The sequence below is a fragment of the Heterodontus francisci genome, chromosome 19 (genome assembly GCF_036365525.1).
Source record: "Heterodontus francisci isolate sHetFra1 chromosome 19, sHetFra1.hap1, whole genome shotgun sequence".
Lineage (NCBI taxonomy): Eukaryota > Metazoa > Chordata > Chondrichthyes > Heterodontiformes > Heterodontidae > Heterodontus > Heterodontus francisci.
Genome location: NC_090389.1, coordinates 71,892,000 through 71,910,243, shown reverse-complemented (window position 1 = coordinate 71,910,243; position 18,244 = coordinate 71,892,000). Strand labels below are relative to the sequence as shown.

At 44.5% G+C, this 18,244-nt stretch overlaps 1 protein-coding gene across 4 annotated transcripts in view; it reads left to right on the top strand.

The window, feature by feature from the left end:
• Positions 1-18,244, top strand: part of LOC137380173 (inter-alpha-trypsin inhibitor heavy chain H3-like) — a 199,673-nt gene that overhangs the window by 85,245 nt on the left and 96,184 nt on the right. For 2 of the 4 annotated variants that reach the window (XM_068051928.1, XM_068051926.1), the window contains exons 1-2: positions 17,383-17,524; positions 17,612-17,668. The exons of 1 other annotated variant lie outside the window; for it this stretch is intronic. In XM_068051928.1, coding sequence (XP_067908029.1) covers positions 17,435-17,524; positions 17,612-17,668 — 147 coding nt within the window. In that variant the 5' untranslated portion in view covers positions 17,383-17,434. Of the gene's footprint in view, positions 1-17,382; positions 17,525-17,611; positions 17,669-18,244 lie in introns of those variants that run through there. One more of the 4 variants, XM_068051929.1, reaches the window with a different exon arrangement.

Here is an 18,244-nt window from a genome sequence, read left to right as displayed (position 1 = left end):
CTTGGGATGAACCTCGACAAAAACCACTGCATCTCTTTCCACACCTGCTCTGCAAAGACACATTCCAGAAGGAGGTGGGCAACCGTCTCTTCACCACCACAGCCACCTTGAGGGCATTGTGCGGAGGGGGTGAGACTTCGGGCGTGCAGGAAGGATCTGACGGGGAGGGCTCTTCTCACCACCAGCCAAGCTAGATCTTGGTGCTTGTTTGAAAGGCCTGGTGATGAGGCATTCCACCAAATGACTGGCGGTCTGCTCGAGGAACCATCTGACAGGATCCACCATCTCCTTTTCCCGTAGGACCTTGAGGACATTCTGTGCGGACCACTGCCTGATGGATCGGTGGTCAAAGGTGTTTTTCCGCAGAAACTGTTCCACGAAGGATAGGTGTTACGGCACAGTCCAACTGGATGGAGCGTTCCGCGGCAATATGACCAGGCCCATCCTTCGCAACACCGGGGACAGATAGAACCTCAGCACGTAGTGATACTTGGAGTTTGCGTACTGGAGGTCTACACAAAGCTTGATGCAGCCGCACACGAAGGTAGTCATCAGGATGAGGGCCACGTTGGGTACATTTTTCGCACCCTTATCCAGAGGTTGGAACATCGTGTCCCTCCGGACCTGGTCCATTTTGGATCCCCTGATGAAGCGGAAAATGGCTCGGGTGACTGCCACAGCGCAGCAGTGGGGTATGGGCCAGACCTGCGCCACGTGCAGCAACAACGTGAGCGCCTCGCACCTGATGACAAGGTTCTTACCCACAATGAAGAGAGATCGCTGCTCCCACATGCTCAGCTTGTGTTGTACCCTGGCTATTTGCTCCTCCCAGGTTTTGGTGCACGCCCCAGCCCTTCCGAACCATATCCCCAGCACCTTCAGGTAGTCTGACCTGACGGTGAAGGGGACAAAGGATCGGTCAGCCCAGTTCCCAAAGAACATGGCCTCGCTCTTGCCGTGGTTAACTTTGGCTCCCAAGGCCAGTTCGAACTAGTCGCAGATGCTCATCATTCTGCGCACAGACAGCGGGTCCGAGCAGAAGACGGAGACGTCATCCATGTACAGGGAGGTTTTAACCTGAGTGCCTCCACTGCCTGGGATTGTCACCCCTCTTATGCGCGCATCCTTCCTAATAGACTCAGGAAAGGGTTCAATACAGCAAACAAACAAGACAGGGGAGAGAGGACAGCCCTGTCTGACTCCAGATTGGATCGGGAAACTTTCTGATTCCCACCCATTGATTGAGACTGTGCTACTGATGTTTGTGTCGAGCAGTTGGATCCAATTGCAGATTCCCTCCCCAAACCCCATTTTGGAAAGCACGTCCATCATGTATGTGTGCGATATCCTGTCAAAAGCCTTCTCCTGGTCCAGGCTGATGAGGCAGGTGTCTGCCCTCCTGTCCCGTACATAGGCGATTGTATCCCTGAGTAGCGTGAGACTATCGGAGATCTTCCTGCCGGGTAAAGTACAGGTCTGATCAGGGTGGATCACTGACTCCAGAGCAGACGTGACTCGACTGGCTATGACTTTGAACAGAATCTTGTAGTCAGCATTAAGCAGTGAGATGGGCCGCCAATTTCTGATTTCTGCCCTCTCCCCCTTCCGCTTGTAGATGAGGGTGATGATGCCTTTCCTCATGGATTCTGACATGCTGCCGGCCAGGAGCATACTCTCGTATACTTCCAGCAGGTCCGGGCCGACCCAGTCCTGCAGGGCCAAATACAACGCAACCGGTAAGCCATCGCTTCTGAGAGTTTTACTCATCTTGAAGGACTTGACGGCCTTTGTCAGCTCGTCCAGTGGCTTGTCCAGTCTCTCCCTCATGCTGTCATCTAAGACCTCTGTGGTAGATGACAGGAAGGACTGGGAGGCTCTGCTGTCTGTGGGCTTCACGTCAAACAGCCCAGCATCAAAGGATTTGCTGATCCTTAGTATGTAGGACTGTGAAGACGTTACCGAGCCATCCTCTTCCTTCAGGCTGCTGATAACAGAGCTCTCTGTGTGTACCTTCTGGAAGAAGTAACGCAAGCACGTCCCATCCTGCTCAATGGAGCGGACTCTGGACCGGAAGATGATCTTGGAGGCCTCCGTGGCAAAGAGCGAGGCCTGCTGGCTCTTCACCTCTTGGAGGTCCTCCTTGACCTTGACCCCCATCGACTGCAGCCGGAGCAGATTTTGCATACTTTTCTGGAGTCGGGACATTTCCCTGTGTCTCTCTCTCGCCCTCTGAACAACCTTGAGGATAAAGAACCTCTTGATGTTCTCCTTGATCGCCTCCCACCAGTGAACTGAAAACTCAAAGAGGGGTTTCACGGTTCTCCAACCTTTGTAATCCCTTTTGAGTTCCTCAATGTTCTCTGGGGTTAGCAGTGTAGCATTGAGCTTCCATATCCCCCTGCCAACCCACTGGTCGTCCTGTAAGTGACAGTCGGCCTGTAAGAGGCACTGGTCGGAGAAGAACACCGACTTGGCGTCGGTGGATCTGACCGTGACAGCATGGGTCACAAACAGGAAGTCAATCCTGGAACGGGCAGATCCGTCCGATCTTGACCAGGTGTATCCACGCTGCGCTCCGTCTGCAGGTTTGCTGAAGACATTGTGCAGTTTGGCATCTTTTACTGTTTCTATTAGGAATCTGGACGTAGCGTCCAGTTTGCTGTCGTCTCTGCTGGATCGTCCAGCTGCATCAATGATGCAGTTGAAGTCACCGCCTAGGATGACCGGCCTGGACGTCGCCAGCAGCAGTGGGAGCTGCTGGAAGACGGTCAGCCGCTCGCTGCATTGAACCGGGGCGTACACATTGATCAACCGGAGCGGAGCGTCGTTGTACATTACATCTGCTATGAGGAGGCGACCGCCCACCACCTCCTTAACTTCGGAGATGGTGAGGTTACCTCCCTGCAGCAGAATACCCAGGCCAGAGGAGCGGCAATCATTACCCCCTGACCAGATCAACGGCCCGTGGGATCACCATCGCAACCATTGCCTGTAGGTGCTGAGGTGTGGTATTCCACACTCCTGCAGAAACAGTGGTTCCTAAGACTCCACATACCGCAGTATACAGCTGAGGCATGCAGAACTATGAAGGCCTGAAGGCCACAAGTAGACTAAGGTTGGCCTACACATTACAGTATCATGAACAAAGCTTTTGCGACAGACATTGTGGCGGAAAAGATTAGAACATGGTGCAATCATGTCAAACATAGCGTCAGTTTGGATGCTGTTACGTGTATGTGGAGTCCAAAGTAGTCAAAATGTATAAGGGTAGAACCTGGCCCTCCCCACTGTCACCACCCCTTCCGCCCCCTCCACCCCATCATAGTTAGAGTTGGAAGTCCTTTCACCTTAACAATAACCCACAAAGGTGTGCTCGTCAGCTTGGACTTTGTGGAAAGAGGTTGCGCTGGATTTTAAGGGAAAAATGCAGCCCACACGCACGGGCCCACGTCGCGGGGCCGCTGCGATTCCAAACGCAGTGGCTCATTAGCATGTCTGGGGCAGTGGCTCCCCCAATGACCAGTTGGTGTACATTGTAAAAAATGAATTTAAAAGTCTTCCCCTGCCCTCTCCACCCTCCCCCCTCCCCACAGAAGTTGCGCCTCATTTCCCCAAACAGGGATTCGAAGGCGCGGCATTGCCAGCCGCCCAAACGAAGATTGGTGCGGCGATTAAGGAGGCCACGGGACCTTCATTAAATCAGGTATGTAAATTAATTTGCATTTGGGAATCATGGTCCCGTCATTGAGCGGTGGGGCGGCCGCCATGAGGCCTCGCCACCACCACCGAGATCGGTACGGGGCCTGCCAGCTTCGGGGTCGGTGGCAGGCCTCCTCCGTTCCTATCTTCATTGCCCCCCACCACCATTCCTGGCATCGGAGAGGCTTTAAAATCCAGCCTGTTGTATTAATTCTTAGCCATTTCATGTAATACCGTAGGACAGTTGTACAAGAACAATACCATAATTAGTCAATGTATATTAAAGCTTGTTTAAAACTACTCAGGCCTGAATCAGACAGAGGTTATTGTAGCAGAACAACAACCCTGAGTTGTGACTGTAACCATGGGAAATCCACTAACAATGGTTCAGCAGCCAATAAAGTGGTGTATTTGCTATCAAGGTAACCTGCAAATGGGTTTAATTGATGTGTCCAAACATGGTTTAGAGTGTATAAGTGTACATTAAAACGAAGAAATAAGGGTAGATTTTCATTTTCAGCGCCCTGACGGTAATCTGATGGAATGGATTGCCCACCCTTTATGCTATAGGTCAAGATTAATTTTCGAATCTATCGTCTTGAACTAATGGCATACAGGCAGCAATTGAAAGAGACCATCGATCAATTTGTAAGCAGATGCTGCGAAAAAGGAAAAGTCTGTGATTTCTTGGAAATGGAGTTATCTGAAAGGATCATGGAAATGGTCATTGCATCTACCCCAATAGATGCTTTTCAGAAAGAGCTACTAGACAAGGAAAAAGGGAATAATATAGAAAGCCTCCTGAGAAAAGGAAATTTGAGGCCATTGCCGCAAGCAGGCAGTGCATCCAAGCATTTGGAACAACCGCCATAGGTGAGGTAACCAGATCACCTCAGCAAGCCAAGATATGTGGCAAGTGTGGACTGTGGTGCCAACTGAGAAATTGTCCTGCTTATATGGACAACTGCAAGATGTGTGGCAAGAAAGGGCACTGGGCAGGGCTGTGCAAGAGGTCTAGTACTGGAAAACTGGCTAGCAGTCAGAGCAAATCATGAGCTGACAAGAAACAAAGACCACCTTGTGGGAGGAACAGGGATACATTCAGAAGAGTTCAATCTAAATGCAGACATGCCCACGAGATCGACATGGACATAAGTAACATAGAGACCACTGATGGTGAGCACGTTTTTCACACAGTAACAATTGTCCACCAGATGGACTTGGTTACTCAGCACCATTGACATCCTATGCCCAGAGAAAGCTGGACAGCACAAACTGCAACTCAAGGTCGATACAGGGGCAAGTGCAAATATTTTGACACTGAGAATACTGAAGAACATATACCTGGCAAGATGGGAAGCCATGATGCAGCCTACAAATGCAAGACCCACTGCGCACAACGGTACCCTAATTAAATGTGTGGGAACACTAAAGCTGGAATGTAGGTATGGAAACTCTTCATGGTCACAACAAACATTCTACATTGTCTTCACGAACAGCCCAGCAGTTGCAGGGCTACCGGCATATAGCGGGCTTTGAATTGTGACAATCCATGAGAACAGCAGTGCACCAAGGACAGACATCCAAAACAGGTGTGATCCCATTGAATCCATCCAGGACTTACAACAAATGTAGCCAGATCGTTTTGATGCAGTGGGAAGTTTCAAAGGAGTAGCCACTCTACTTGTGAGAGATGATACCATTCCTTTTATTGATCCACCAAGGAAATGTAGCATCCATATTAAGGACAAACTCAAATCCAAGGAGGATAATATGGCGAAGCAAGGAATTATCAGTCGCGTTGAGCAGCACATGGACTGGTGCAGCTCAATGACAGCGGTGATAAAAAAAATGATGGCAAAATCAGGGTATGTTTGGACCCTAGAAGGCTGAATCAGGTGATAAAACAATGTTCTCATAAAATCCCAACCTTGGAGAAACTTAATCCACAGTTTGCAAATGCTAGATTCCTTTCCAAGCTTGGTGCAAAGTATGGCTATTGGTCGATCCACCTCTCTGAAAGTTTGCAAGAGTTAGCAACTTGCAGGACTCCATTTGGGAGATATTGTTTCTTGCGCCCACCGTTTGTTAGTATGTCAGGTTTTATTTGAACAACGTATGGATCATATCAGAGAGAATGTGCCAGGGTGTGCCTGTTTTGCTGACGATATAGCGGTGATGTGCAGCACAAAAGAGGAGCACGCCAGGGGTCTGTACATCCTCATGGAAACTTCCAGAAAGGAATGCCTTGTATTTAACAGCAAGAAGAGTGCCGTGAACACAAATCACATCAATTTTTTTCGATTCTATTTCCACAGTTTCAGGCATAAAACCGGATCCCGACAAAGTAGAGGATATCCAGTGTATGCCAAGTCCACAGGACAAGGAAAACTTACAGAGGTGCCTCGGTCTATTCAATATCCTAGCTCCCTACATCTCAAATTTTGCAGAGAAGTCCTCATCTCTACAGGAACTCCTTAAAAAGGATACACCTTATCTGTGGCATGAGAACCACCTGAAGCAATCACTGTCGACAGAGGCATATTTACAGTATTATGGCCCGAATAAGAATACCATTCTTGAAGTAGATGCTTCGTTGAAAGGTCTGGGAGCATGCTTACTGCAAGGGATCCAATTGCTTTTGGATCAAAGAGCTTGTCGCCCACACAGGCAAGTTATTCCAACATTGAAAGGTATTCAGAATCACCAAGTTTCACACTTATCTTTTTGGCAACCATTTCATAGTTGAAATGGATCATAAACCACTGGCTATGATATGGCAAAAAACCACCTCATTGGTGTGCCACCCCGTCTGCAACAGATATTGATAAAAGTGCAAGGATATGACTGCAAGGTCACATATAAGCCTGGGAACATAGGACATAGGAGCAGGAGTAGGCCATTCAGCCCATCAAGCCTGCTCTGCCATTCAATATGATCATGGCTTACCATCCACTTCAATGCCTTTGTCCCACACTATCCCCATATCCCTTTAGGTCACTGGTATTTAGAAATCTGTCAATCTCTGCTTTAAACATACTCAATGACTTCCACAGCCCTCTGGGGTAGAGAATTCCAAAGGTTCACAACCCTCTGAGTAAAGAAATTTCTCCTCATCTCTGTCTTAAGTGGCTTCCCCCTTATTTTGAAATTGTGACACCTGGTTTTAGATTCCCCAACCAGAGCAAACATCTTACCTGCATCTACCCTGTCTATCCCTTTAAGTATTTTGTAGGTTTCAAAGAGATCACCTCTCATTCTTCAAAACTCTGAGAATACAGGCCCAGTTTCCCCAATCTCTCTTCATAAGACAGTCCCGCTATCCTGGGAACAAGTCTAGTGAACCTTTGTTGCACTCCCTCTATGGCAATAATATCCTTCCTAAGATAAGTTGACCAAAACTGCACACAGTACTCTAGGTGCAGTCTAACCAAGGTTCTGTACAATTGAAGCAAGACTTCACTACTCCTGTACTCAAATCCTCTTGTGATAAAGGCTAATATACCATTAGCCTTCTTAATTGCTTGCTGCACCTGAATGTTAGCTTGCAGTGACTTATTCATGAGGACACCCAGGTCCCTTTGTACATCTATACTTCCTAATCTCTTACCATTTAAGAAATACTCTGCACATCTATTCCTCCTACCAATATGGATAACCTCACATTTTTTCCACATTCTATTCTATCTGCCATGTTCTTGCCCACTCACTAAGTCTGTCCAAATTCCCTTGAAGCCACTTTGCATCTTCCTCATGACACACATTCCCACCTAGTTTTGTGTCATCCGCGAGCTTGGAAATATTACATTTGGTCCCCTCATCCATATCATTGATATATATTGTGAACAGCTGGGACCCAAGTACTGATCCTTGCGGTACCCCAATGCCAATGCGAGAATGACCCATTTATTCCTCCTCTCTGTTTTCTGCTTTTTAACCAATCCTTGATCCGTGCCAGTATATTACCTCCTATCCCATGTGCTTTAATTTTGCTAACCAGCCTCCTGTGGGATACTGTTACAACCAGGTGAGAAAGGGGTCTTGTGGTTCCCTCTCAGCCTTTGCCTGGTTTGATCATAAGAGGGCTTAATTTTTAAAAACACTGTATTTTTAGCTCCCCCTCAGTGAATCCTTGTTCACTGCTCTCCAATTGTAAGGCAAAGAAATCAACCAGACGGATTTAAACAAGAAAGATGTAAATTTATTAACCTTAAAATTCTAATTCGGTTAAAACTACTACGAATACACGACGCGACCACGCTAGCATGCATACGCGATCAACACACACGCAGATAGAGGCAGAAAAGGAGCAAGAATAAGGGGGAAAAGTTTGAAGAAATAGCTGGAGGTCATTTACTGTCCTTTGAGTTCAATGTAGAGTCTTTGATTGCAGTTAAATCTTGCAGTTTTGTTGGGGACCTGTGCATGCTTTCAAACTTGTTTCGATGTAGGAGTCTTCTCTCTTGAAGTTTAAGCGACTTCGGTGGATCTGGAAATTCATGAGAGAGAGCCAGGAAGAGAGATCTTCTCTGTTGTCTTGAAAGCAGTCTCTGTCCTCAACCTGTCCTGTGAGCACAATTCAAAAACACTGGGCCAGCAGATAAGTCATGTTAGTCATATGACAAGTTATTTTTTACAAACTCTCCTGCATTTTTCTGGATTCCTTTCAACTTAGCAGACACCCGCAGTGATGGGGTTCAGGGGGGGAGTGGGGGGAGGGGGTTCATAAATGGAATACTGGCTTGTTCCACCTTCAGTGTCTGGTGATCAAAATCCATTTGGGTTAATTCGATCAGGGAGCAGTTTCATTGTCTTTTCCTCAGCAACTGTCTCTTAGAAGGCAAATTTTTCCGGCCACTGCTGATCTCTTTAAACAATTCATCTCCTCAGCCCAGCAAGTTTAAAATTAATGTTTCATATGACAAAATTAATATGCCTCAATCATGGCAGGTGGGGTCTTCATGACAGGGACTTTATCAGAAACCTTCTGAAAATCCAAGTATACTACATCCACCACCTGCCCTTTATCAATTCTGTTAGTAACATCCTCAAAAAACTCCAACAGGTTCGTCAAACATGATTTCCCATTGACAAATCCCTGCTGACTATATCCAATCAGATCATTATTATCCAAGTGTTCATTTATCACGTCCTTTAGAATAGATTCTAACATAGATTCTGGGAATCTTATAGTGACCTCAGACACACTTAGCAGACCCCAAATCCCAGTAAGTGTGGAGACATTCCATTAAACATTCAGGTTGACGAAGTTGACACAGAACTGGAAGATGCATGCCAGATAGGTTTAATGTGGTTCGGACAAGGAAGCGTGAGAAACTACAGGAAGAAACTTCTAGAGACCCAGTCTTAATGGAGCTATGGTAACTCATTGTCAAAGGATGGCCTGACACAATACAATAAGTACCTGCAGAAATTTCTTTTTATTTGTTCATGGGCTGTGGGCATCGCTGGTCAGGCCAGCGTTTATTGCCCATCCCTAATTGCCCTTGAGAAGGTGGCGGTGAGCTGCCTTCTTGAACTGCTGCAGTCCTTGGGGTGTAGGTACACCCACAGTGCTGTTTGGAAGGGAGTTCCAGGATTTTGACCTAGCGACAGTGAAGGAACGGTGTTATAGTTCCAAATCAGAATGGTGTGTGGCTTGGAGGAGAACTTGCAGGTGGTGATGTTCCCAGGCATCTGCTGCCCTTGTACTTCTAGGTGGTAGAGGTGGTGGATTTGGAAGATGCTGTTGAAGGAGCCTTGGTGAGTTGCAGCAGTGCATCTTGTAGATGGTACACACTGCTACCACTGTGCATCAGTGGTGAAGGGAGTGAATGTTGAAGGTCGTGGATGGGTGCCAATCAAACAGGCTGCTTTGTCCTGGATGGTGTCGAGCTTCTTGAGTGTTGTTGGAGCTGCATCCATTCAGGCAAGTGGAGAGTATTCCATCACATTCATGACTTGTGCCTTGTAGATGGTGGACAGGCTTTGGGGAGTGAGGAGGTAAGTTACTCGCCACAGAATTCCCAGCTTCTGTACTGCTGTTGTCGCCACAGTATTTATGTGGCTGGTCCAGTTCAGTTTTTGGTCAATAGTAACCCCCAGGATGTTGATGGTGGGGGATTCAGTGATGGTAATGCCATTGAACATCAAGAGGAGATGGTTAGATTCTCCCTTGTCTGAGATGATCATTGCCTGGCATTTGTGTGGCACGAATGTTACTTGCCACTTATCAGCCCAAACCTATAACTTAGAATCTTTTGGTCATACCGAGATAAGTCGGGGATTTCTAGTGGCGTGGTCTTCAAGGGAAGGCAGGTGTTAGTTCAACAATTGTTTCGCCCTGACATTCTTTCCCAGTTGCATCTAGGTCTTACGGGCGTAGAGAAATCCAGAACACTCACGTGCGAAACTGTCTACTGGCTAGGAATTAACAATGACATCAAGCATGCAATATGGTCATGTGATGCATGCCAAAAGCATCCATCAAGCCAACATACAGAGCTACTTCTTCCGTACGAAGTTCCGTCACACCTGTGGACATGGGTCGCCACTAATCTCTTCTCTATTAACGGTAACAATTATCTGTTGCTAACCAATTACTTCTCCGAGTTCCCCATAATCCGACAATTGAGGGACGCATCGAGCCAAGCAGTTGCTAACATTATCAGCGCAATATTCAGCTTATTTGGCCCTCCAGAGCAGATAATGTCAGACAATGGACTGCAATATACTGCCAAACTGTTTGAAGATATATGTCAGAAATGTCACATCTTCACTACATTACCCCAGGTGGAACAGCCAAGCCAAAAGAATGGTGTGCACTGTCAAATCACTGATAGTAAAGCGTGATTGAGAAGGAGAAACCAATGCCAGCTGAGGGAACTAGCTAACAGCATTGTGCCTGACAACCCTATTACTTCAAGCACACATTCACATTCCAATCCACTGAACATAGCAAAGAAAAGTGACAAATCTAATGCTCAAGCACAGGATGACTGTCAGAACACACATATAGGTCAAGAGAAAAAATTTGACAAGTCTAGTTCTCAACCAAGCTGCACAGTAACAAGATCAGATCAGTCAGTTGACCAGCTGTACATTTTAGAGACACTTGACGAAAGGACATGAAAGTCAGTGCGGATGTAAATATTGTTTGAAACTGTTTTCTTTCATCATATACACAGATTATCTTTTGGGCTGAATTTTACAAGCCCGCCACCGATGGCGAAAAAATGGCAGCCTGCCTGCGCGATTCCAAGCGGAGCGGCTCATTTAAATAGACGGGGCGGGCTGCCCACCCCCAATCACGGGGAGGGGGTGGGCTGTCCGTCCCCGGCAATGGCGTCAGCAACCTGTGCGCAGGCGCTGATGCAATTTTTAAAGGGATGTTCGCCCTACTGGCTAATTTAAATATTTAAAGAAAGATTTATTGAAATTAAATAAATACAGCTCTTTTGTCCCTTTCCCACCCCCCCAATAGCAATTAAATTAATTATTTGCCCTTCACCCCCCCAAAAAAAATTACCTTTACCATCTGAACTTCACTCCCACAACTTTAAACTATAACCCTTCCCACAATCCCCTACACCCATGACGTTAATTTGACCCTGTCCCCCACTCCCCGCACTGAGAAACTTACCTCCTCCCTCCTCCCCACCAGTGTTGTGCCTCATTTCCCTGAACGGGGATTCAAAGGCGTGAGAGTGTCGTCCACTGGGCCGAAGATCACCGTGAGACATCCGGAGGTTATGGGAGAGAAATTAATTCAGGTATTTTAAGTTATTTAAATATTTAAATTGCGGTCCCATCCCTGAGCGGCGGGGGGCCACCCGAGGCCTCGTCGCCATTGCTGGTAGTATCGGGCCAGGCCCCACTGGCATCGAGGTCCATGGCGCACCTCATCCAGGGCCATCTTCAGATCCTCCCTGCCACAATCCCAACGTTGAAGACTCCTTAAAATCCAGTCCTTTGTGTTTTTCCATTTTAGGAAAGGAGGATGTTGTGATACCATGTTAACAGTCTGAGTACTTCACACATCATCACAGGAAGTGACATCAACCAACATGTGATAGCTCAGTTGGAGTTGTGTTAGTCATCTAGTCACATGTGTATAATAGAGCTCTCGTGTAAAACTGTTACTTCATAATAAAGAACCCACTCTTTAATTACCTTTCAACTCAAGATTGTTTTGTACCTTATTGTTGAAGAAGGCATTAACACAACACTAACCCTCTGGAATAAGATCATAAGATCATAAGAAGTAGGAGCAGGAGTAGGCCGTCCGGCCCCTCGAGCCTGCTCCGCCATTCAATAAGATCATGGCTGATCTTTTCGTGGACTCAGATCCACTTACCCGCGTTCTCACCGTATCCCTTAATTCCTTTATTATTCAAAAAGATATCTACCTTAGCTTTAAAAACGTTTACTGAAGAAGCGTCAACTACTTCACTGGGCAAGGAATTCCATAGATTAACAACCCTCTGGGTGAAGAAGTTCCTTCTTAATTCAGTCCTAAATCTGCTCACTCTAATCTTGAGGCTATGCCCTCTTGTCCTAGCTTCACCTGCCAGTGGAAACATACTCTCCACTTGTATCTTATCTATTCCCTTCATGATTTTATATGTTTCTATAAGATCCCCCCTCATTCTTCTGAATTCCAATGAATATAATCCCAATCGACTCAGTCTCTCCTCATAAGCCAACCCCCTCAACTCCGGAATCAACCTAGTGAACCTCCTCTGCACCCTCTCCAGTGCCAGTACATCCTTTCTCAAGTAAGGAGACCAAAACTGCACACAGTACTCCAGGTGCGGCCTCACGAGTACCTTATACAGCTGCAACATAACCTCTCTGCTTTTAAACTCAATCCCTTTAGCAATGAAGGACAAAATTCCATTTGCCTTCCTAATTACTTGCTGTACCTGCAGACCAACCTTCTGTGATTCATGCACAAGCACACCCAGGTCCCTCTGCATAGCAGCATGCTGCAACTTTTTACCATTCAAGTAATAATCCTTTTTACTGTTACTCCTACCGAAATGAATGACTTCACATTTATTAACATTGTATTCCATCTGCCAGTCCTTTGCCCACTCACTCAATGTATCTATGTTCCTCTGCAAAGTTTCACAGTCATCTGCACACTTTGCTCTGCCACTCATCTTAGTGTCATCTGCAAACTTTGACACCCTACAAGTGGTCCCCAACTCCAAATCATCTATATAAATTGTAAATAATTGCGGACCCAACACCGATCCCTGAGGCACACCACTAGTGATTGATTGCCAACCAGAATAGCACTCATTTATCCCCACTCTCTGCTTCCTGTCAGTCAACCAATCCTCTATCCATGCTAATACTTTACCCCTAACGCCATGCATCCTTATCTTATGCAGCAGCCTCTTGTGCGGCACCTTGTCGAAGGCCTTTTGGAAATCTAGGTACACCACATCCACTGGGTCCCCATTGTCCACCTTGCTCGTAATGTCATCATAGAATTCCAAAAGATTTGTCAAGCATGACCTGCCCTTCATGAACCCATGCTGCGTCTGCCCAATGGGACAATTTCTATCGAGATGCCCTGCTATTTCTTCCTTGATAATAGACTCAAGCATCTTCCCCACTACAGAGGTTAAGCTAACCGGTCTATAATTCCCCATCCTTTGTCTACCTCCCTTTTTAAACAGTGGCATCACATCTGCTGTTTTCCAATCTGCTGGGACTACCCCAGAGTCCAGCGAATTTTGGAAAATTATCGCCAGTGCACCTGCTATCTCTCCCGCCATCTCTTTTAGTACCCTGGGATGCATTCCATGAGGGCCAGGAGACTTATCAATTCTTAGCTCCATTAGCTTGCCCAACACTACCTCTTCTGTAATAATGATTGTTTCCAGGTCCTCACCTACGTTCGTCTCTTTGTCAATTACTGGCATGTTATTAATGTCCTCCACTGTGAAGACCAATACAAAATACCTGTTCAATGCCTCGGCCATTTCATCATATCCCATAACTAAATTCCCCTTCTCATCCTCTAAAGGACCAACGTTTACTTTAGCCACTCTTTTTCGTTTTATATATTTATAGAAACTTTTGCTATCTGTCTTTATATTCTGTGCTAGTTTTTTCTCATGTTCTATCTTACTTTTCTTTATAGCCCTTTTTGTGGCTCTCTGTTGACCTTTAAAGTTTTCCCAATCTTCTAGTTTCATGCTGTTTTTGGCCACTTTGCATGCCTTCTATTTATTTATTTTTTATTTATTTAATTTGATAGACTCCCTTATTTCCTTAGACACCCATGGCAGATTACCCCTTTTCTTCCAGTCCTTCCTTTTCACTGGAATATACTTTTGCTGAGCACTTTGAAAAATTGCTTTGAAAGTCCTCCACTGCTCGTCAACTGTCCCACCATAAAATCTTTGTTTCCAGTCTACTCTAGCCAAGTCCTCCCTCATTCTATTGTAGTCCCCCTCGTTCAAGCGCAGGACCCTGGTATTGGATTTTATCTTCACACTCTCCATCTGTATTCTAAATTCAACCATACTGTGATCACTCCTTCCAAGAGGATCCCTAACTATGAGGTCATTAATTATTCCTGTCTCATTACACAGGACTAGATCTAGGATAGCTCGCTCCCTCGTCGGTTCCATTACATACTGTTCAAGAAAACTATCACAGATACACTCAACGAACTCCTCCTCAAGGCTACCCTGACTGAGCTGGTTCAACCAATCTATATGTAGATTAAAATCCCCCATGATAATTGCCGTACCATTTTTACAGGCATTAGTTATTTCTTTGTTTATTGCCCGCCCCAATGTGATGTTATTATTTGGTGGCCTATAGACTACGCCTATCAATGACTTTTTCTTCTTAGAGTTTCTAATTTCCACCCAAATGGATTCAACCTCATTCTCCATAGAAACTATATCATCTCTCAGCACCGAGTGATGTCGTCCTTGAATATCAGAGCTACACCACCTCCCTTACCTTCCTGTCTGTCCTTCCGAATAGTCTGGTACCCCTGGATATTTAACTCCCAGTCGTGACCAACCTGTAACCATGTCTCCGTAATGGCTACCAAATCATATTCATTCGCGATGATTTGTGCCGTTAACTCATCAACCTTATTCATTTGGCTTTAATGGATCATTTATAGGATGTTTATCAGGACATGGCTTTTCTCTACATTCAGCTGGATAACTTAGGTTCCCTCCTCTGTGTGATGGAACTATCTTGCATGTGTTGACAGTGGATATAAAAGTTCCATTGAGACTAACATTCAGTTCCTACTGAGCAGTTTATATTCTTCTGAACCAGGAGCCCAGAATGGATATAGATTCAGGACTGAAAAATCATGCCTTTTATGTTCATGCTCTGGGATCAAGTGCTTCCTCTCAGGACATAGATGGATCTCTGTTCTTTTCACTAGGCTCATGGCATGCTGAATATCATCTTGTGAGAGGAAAAAAACAAAACAAAGTTATGGGTAAAATAAAGTCTTGCAATGATTGAGCTCCTCCTATGACAGTGGAACAGAGTTTAACTCAATTACATTGACTGAAATTCACCCCAGTGCATATATTAACAGAAACTATAAATACAAATTACAGCAGCAGTTTAGAAAGTAAAGGACATAAAGTTGAAATCCCAAAGTCAAAGGCAGGATTGCAGTTCCAATGTCCCCAATAGATAAGCAAACCTTAAATACTTCTAAACAACTGAAGTTCGATTGATGCTAAATTTCACATGCTTGTAGCGTTTCTGCTCAGAATCGAATGGGTCTGCATTTTTTTGTTCAGGTAACATATTCTTCACAGTATTGCTCTGTCAATGGTTTTATATCCAAAACATTATATTACCAGTTAAGCACTTTACTCTGAAGCAAGCATTACATTGTTACTTTGTTAACCTCTCTGCCACTGTTGCCAAAATCCTGATCAAAAGCTTTATCTTTTTAGGTTTGACTTCTTATCTGCCTGTCATCCCCACTTCTACTCCTCACAAATTAAAACTCATTCAGAATCCTGCATCCCATATTTCCACTCACATAAAATCATCAGTCCCATCATCCCTGCCCATACCAAAGCTGCACTAGTTTGCCATACTTCAGCAGATTAATTTAAATTTCCAAACCCTTGTTTTCAATTCCCTCCTTGTCAATCCCTCACTTTACCTCAGCAATCTCCTTCACATATACACCCCAACATTCATCATTCATCTTCCTGATGGTGGATCAGTGAGTGTTATCAGTACCTAACTCCCCTATTGGTGTCAGACCTTTATATTATTATGCTCTTACCCTCTGGAGCTCTTTCACTAAACCCATTTGTCTTGTAACACCTTCAGAAGCCTCCTCAAAACCTCTTCAGCTGTGTATTTGGCTCCGCCCCAATTTCTCAGGTGTTTCTTTTTTCTTTTATGCTCTGCATCCACTGTTTTTTCCACACTATAAAGCCATTTCAAGTGTCTATGAACATCAGGAATACTACAGAAATTTAAGTTGTTGAATCATATGTATGGCAGATGTATGAACAACATTCACCAATTTGTACATTTATTGTACTGATCTCATGCAAGGCAATATCAGCTCCATCCCAAAGCAGCTTGTCCTTCTCAAAACTATTTTTCCTTCTATTATGTGCCTTATCCATTTTGCGCATATGCTTATAGAAATTGACACCGAAATATGAGAGCCACAAAATACATTGAATTGTCTTCCCATGACTATCATCCTTACAGCATTAATGGTATATCATTGATCTGAGGTAAATTATGGATTGTGGATGCATGTGAGTTGGATATGGGTTGAGCTTAACAATCTTTACAGCCAGAAGAGAAAGGCAACTTTCTTCTTATGAATGTGAGTTTGATTCATATCCATATCCCATAGGTCAAAGAGCAGTGTGATCAGCAAGCATTTGAACCAACTCTCTTTTCTCTCCCTCACTGTCTTTCTTTCATTTTCTCTCATTCTCTCATTGAAGCTGAGAGAGTCCTTATTTAATAAGCATAATTTAGTCACCTGTCTATGCTTGTTGGAAACTCCAGCTCTTGCCCCTCTCCTATGATTCCCTAACTAAATGGGCCGATCTGTATTTTTCAAGTCATTGGGTTTTTCGCCTGCTGGCCTGGATGAGCACATTGATGGGGCCCACATATCCCCTGGTAGAGGCTGGTACACCGTAGCTCTGCCAGCCAGCACTAGTACACTGAGGCTCATTCCATGGCCAGGACCAGGAACTCTTGGCTTATTGAATCTCTGCCTCTTGCTCCACCTCTGACTGTCATTTGCCTTCTAAAGGGAGGACGGACGCTCTGTCCCCTACAAGGCAGAAGAAAATCTCAAACTGTGGAGATCTGATGCAATACTTTAGGGGGGTTCTGCCAATCTTCCGACAGAGATTGATCAGAATGGCTAGTAAACATCCTCATCCTAAAATTCATTGCTTACAGTAGGAGACCAGCAGAACCCTAAGCTCCTGTGAGTAAAATAATTAATTAATTTACATTTCAGTACATACTACTCTTTGGACCTGACTTTTCAGATTGCACAATTTAGCTAAAAACATCTTTGTTTGCTTGAATTATGCTGACTGTTTACATTATATCCTCTGTTGGGTCAACACTTTTTGGCAATTGTAAGATTAGGGTCAGTGCCACTGTTGCTTATTAACAGAGCTCAGAATAAAGCTTAGTTTCTTGTAGCTTGTTTGACAGCATAGCATTGTTCAAAATGAAGACAATGCTATCCTATCTATTACTAATTTCTATTCCAGCATTAATATCCTCTGAATTCATAATAATGGAAACAGAGCATCATAAGGTAATGTACAATTTATACCACCAAATATTTATAATAACTTTCTTAATTTACTAACTTACTGTTTAAACTTTTTTTTAATTTGAGCAGCGTGATTATGAAAACTCCTTGTCAAATGTTCTGAAACTGGCTGGAAGAACCCTAAAGGTATTCAACAGCTAATCCATGCATGTAAAATTACCGTGCTTCATTTAATCAGTGCAAAATGTTATCTGATATAAAAGGATTAGCCATTGATTATATGCCTCACATCTGAGTTTTTGCCAATGCCAGTCATAACATGCGTAGTCCTCAGCAGTTGTAATTTACAAGTGTCACACATGACGACTGAAAATTTTTTCTAACCACCTATCCCCTAATTCAAATAAGAATCATACAAGGCAACAATCTAGGTAACTTTTCCAAATGAAATGCCATACAAGAGTAAACCAAGGGCAATTTTATTAATCCTCATTGAACCCTCAGGTTAGGTTACAGTCTTGTAAACACTATCTATTCAGTGTGAGTCTTGTTTTGCTTTGCCCTTGGTTTGCAATATCTGTCAATGCAGCCATAAGTTGAGGATAATCTTTGCACTAAAGGATCAGTTATTTTGGTGTCTTGATTGCATGTTTAGTAATATGTAATTTTAATATCAAATACACAAAATAATACTGTATCACTATGCTTATTTTGTATAAATATTTCTCAGTTCCTCTGGACAGTACTTCAACTAAAATGAAT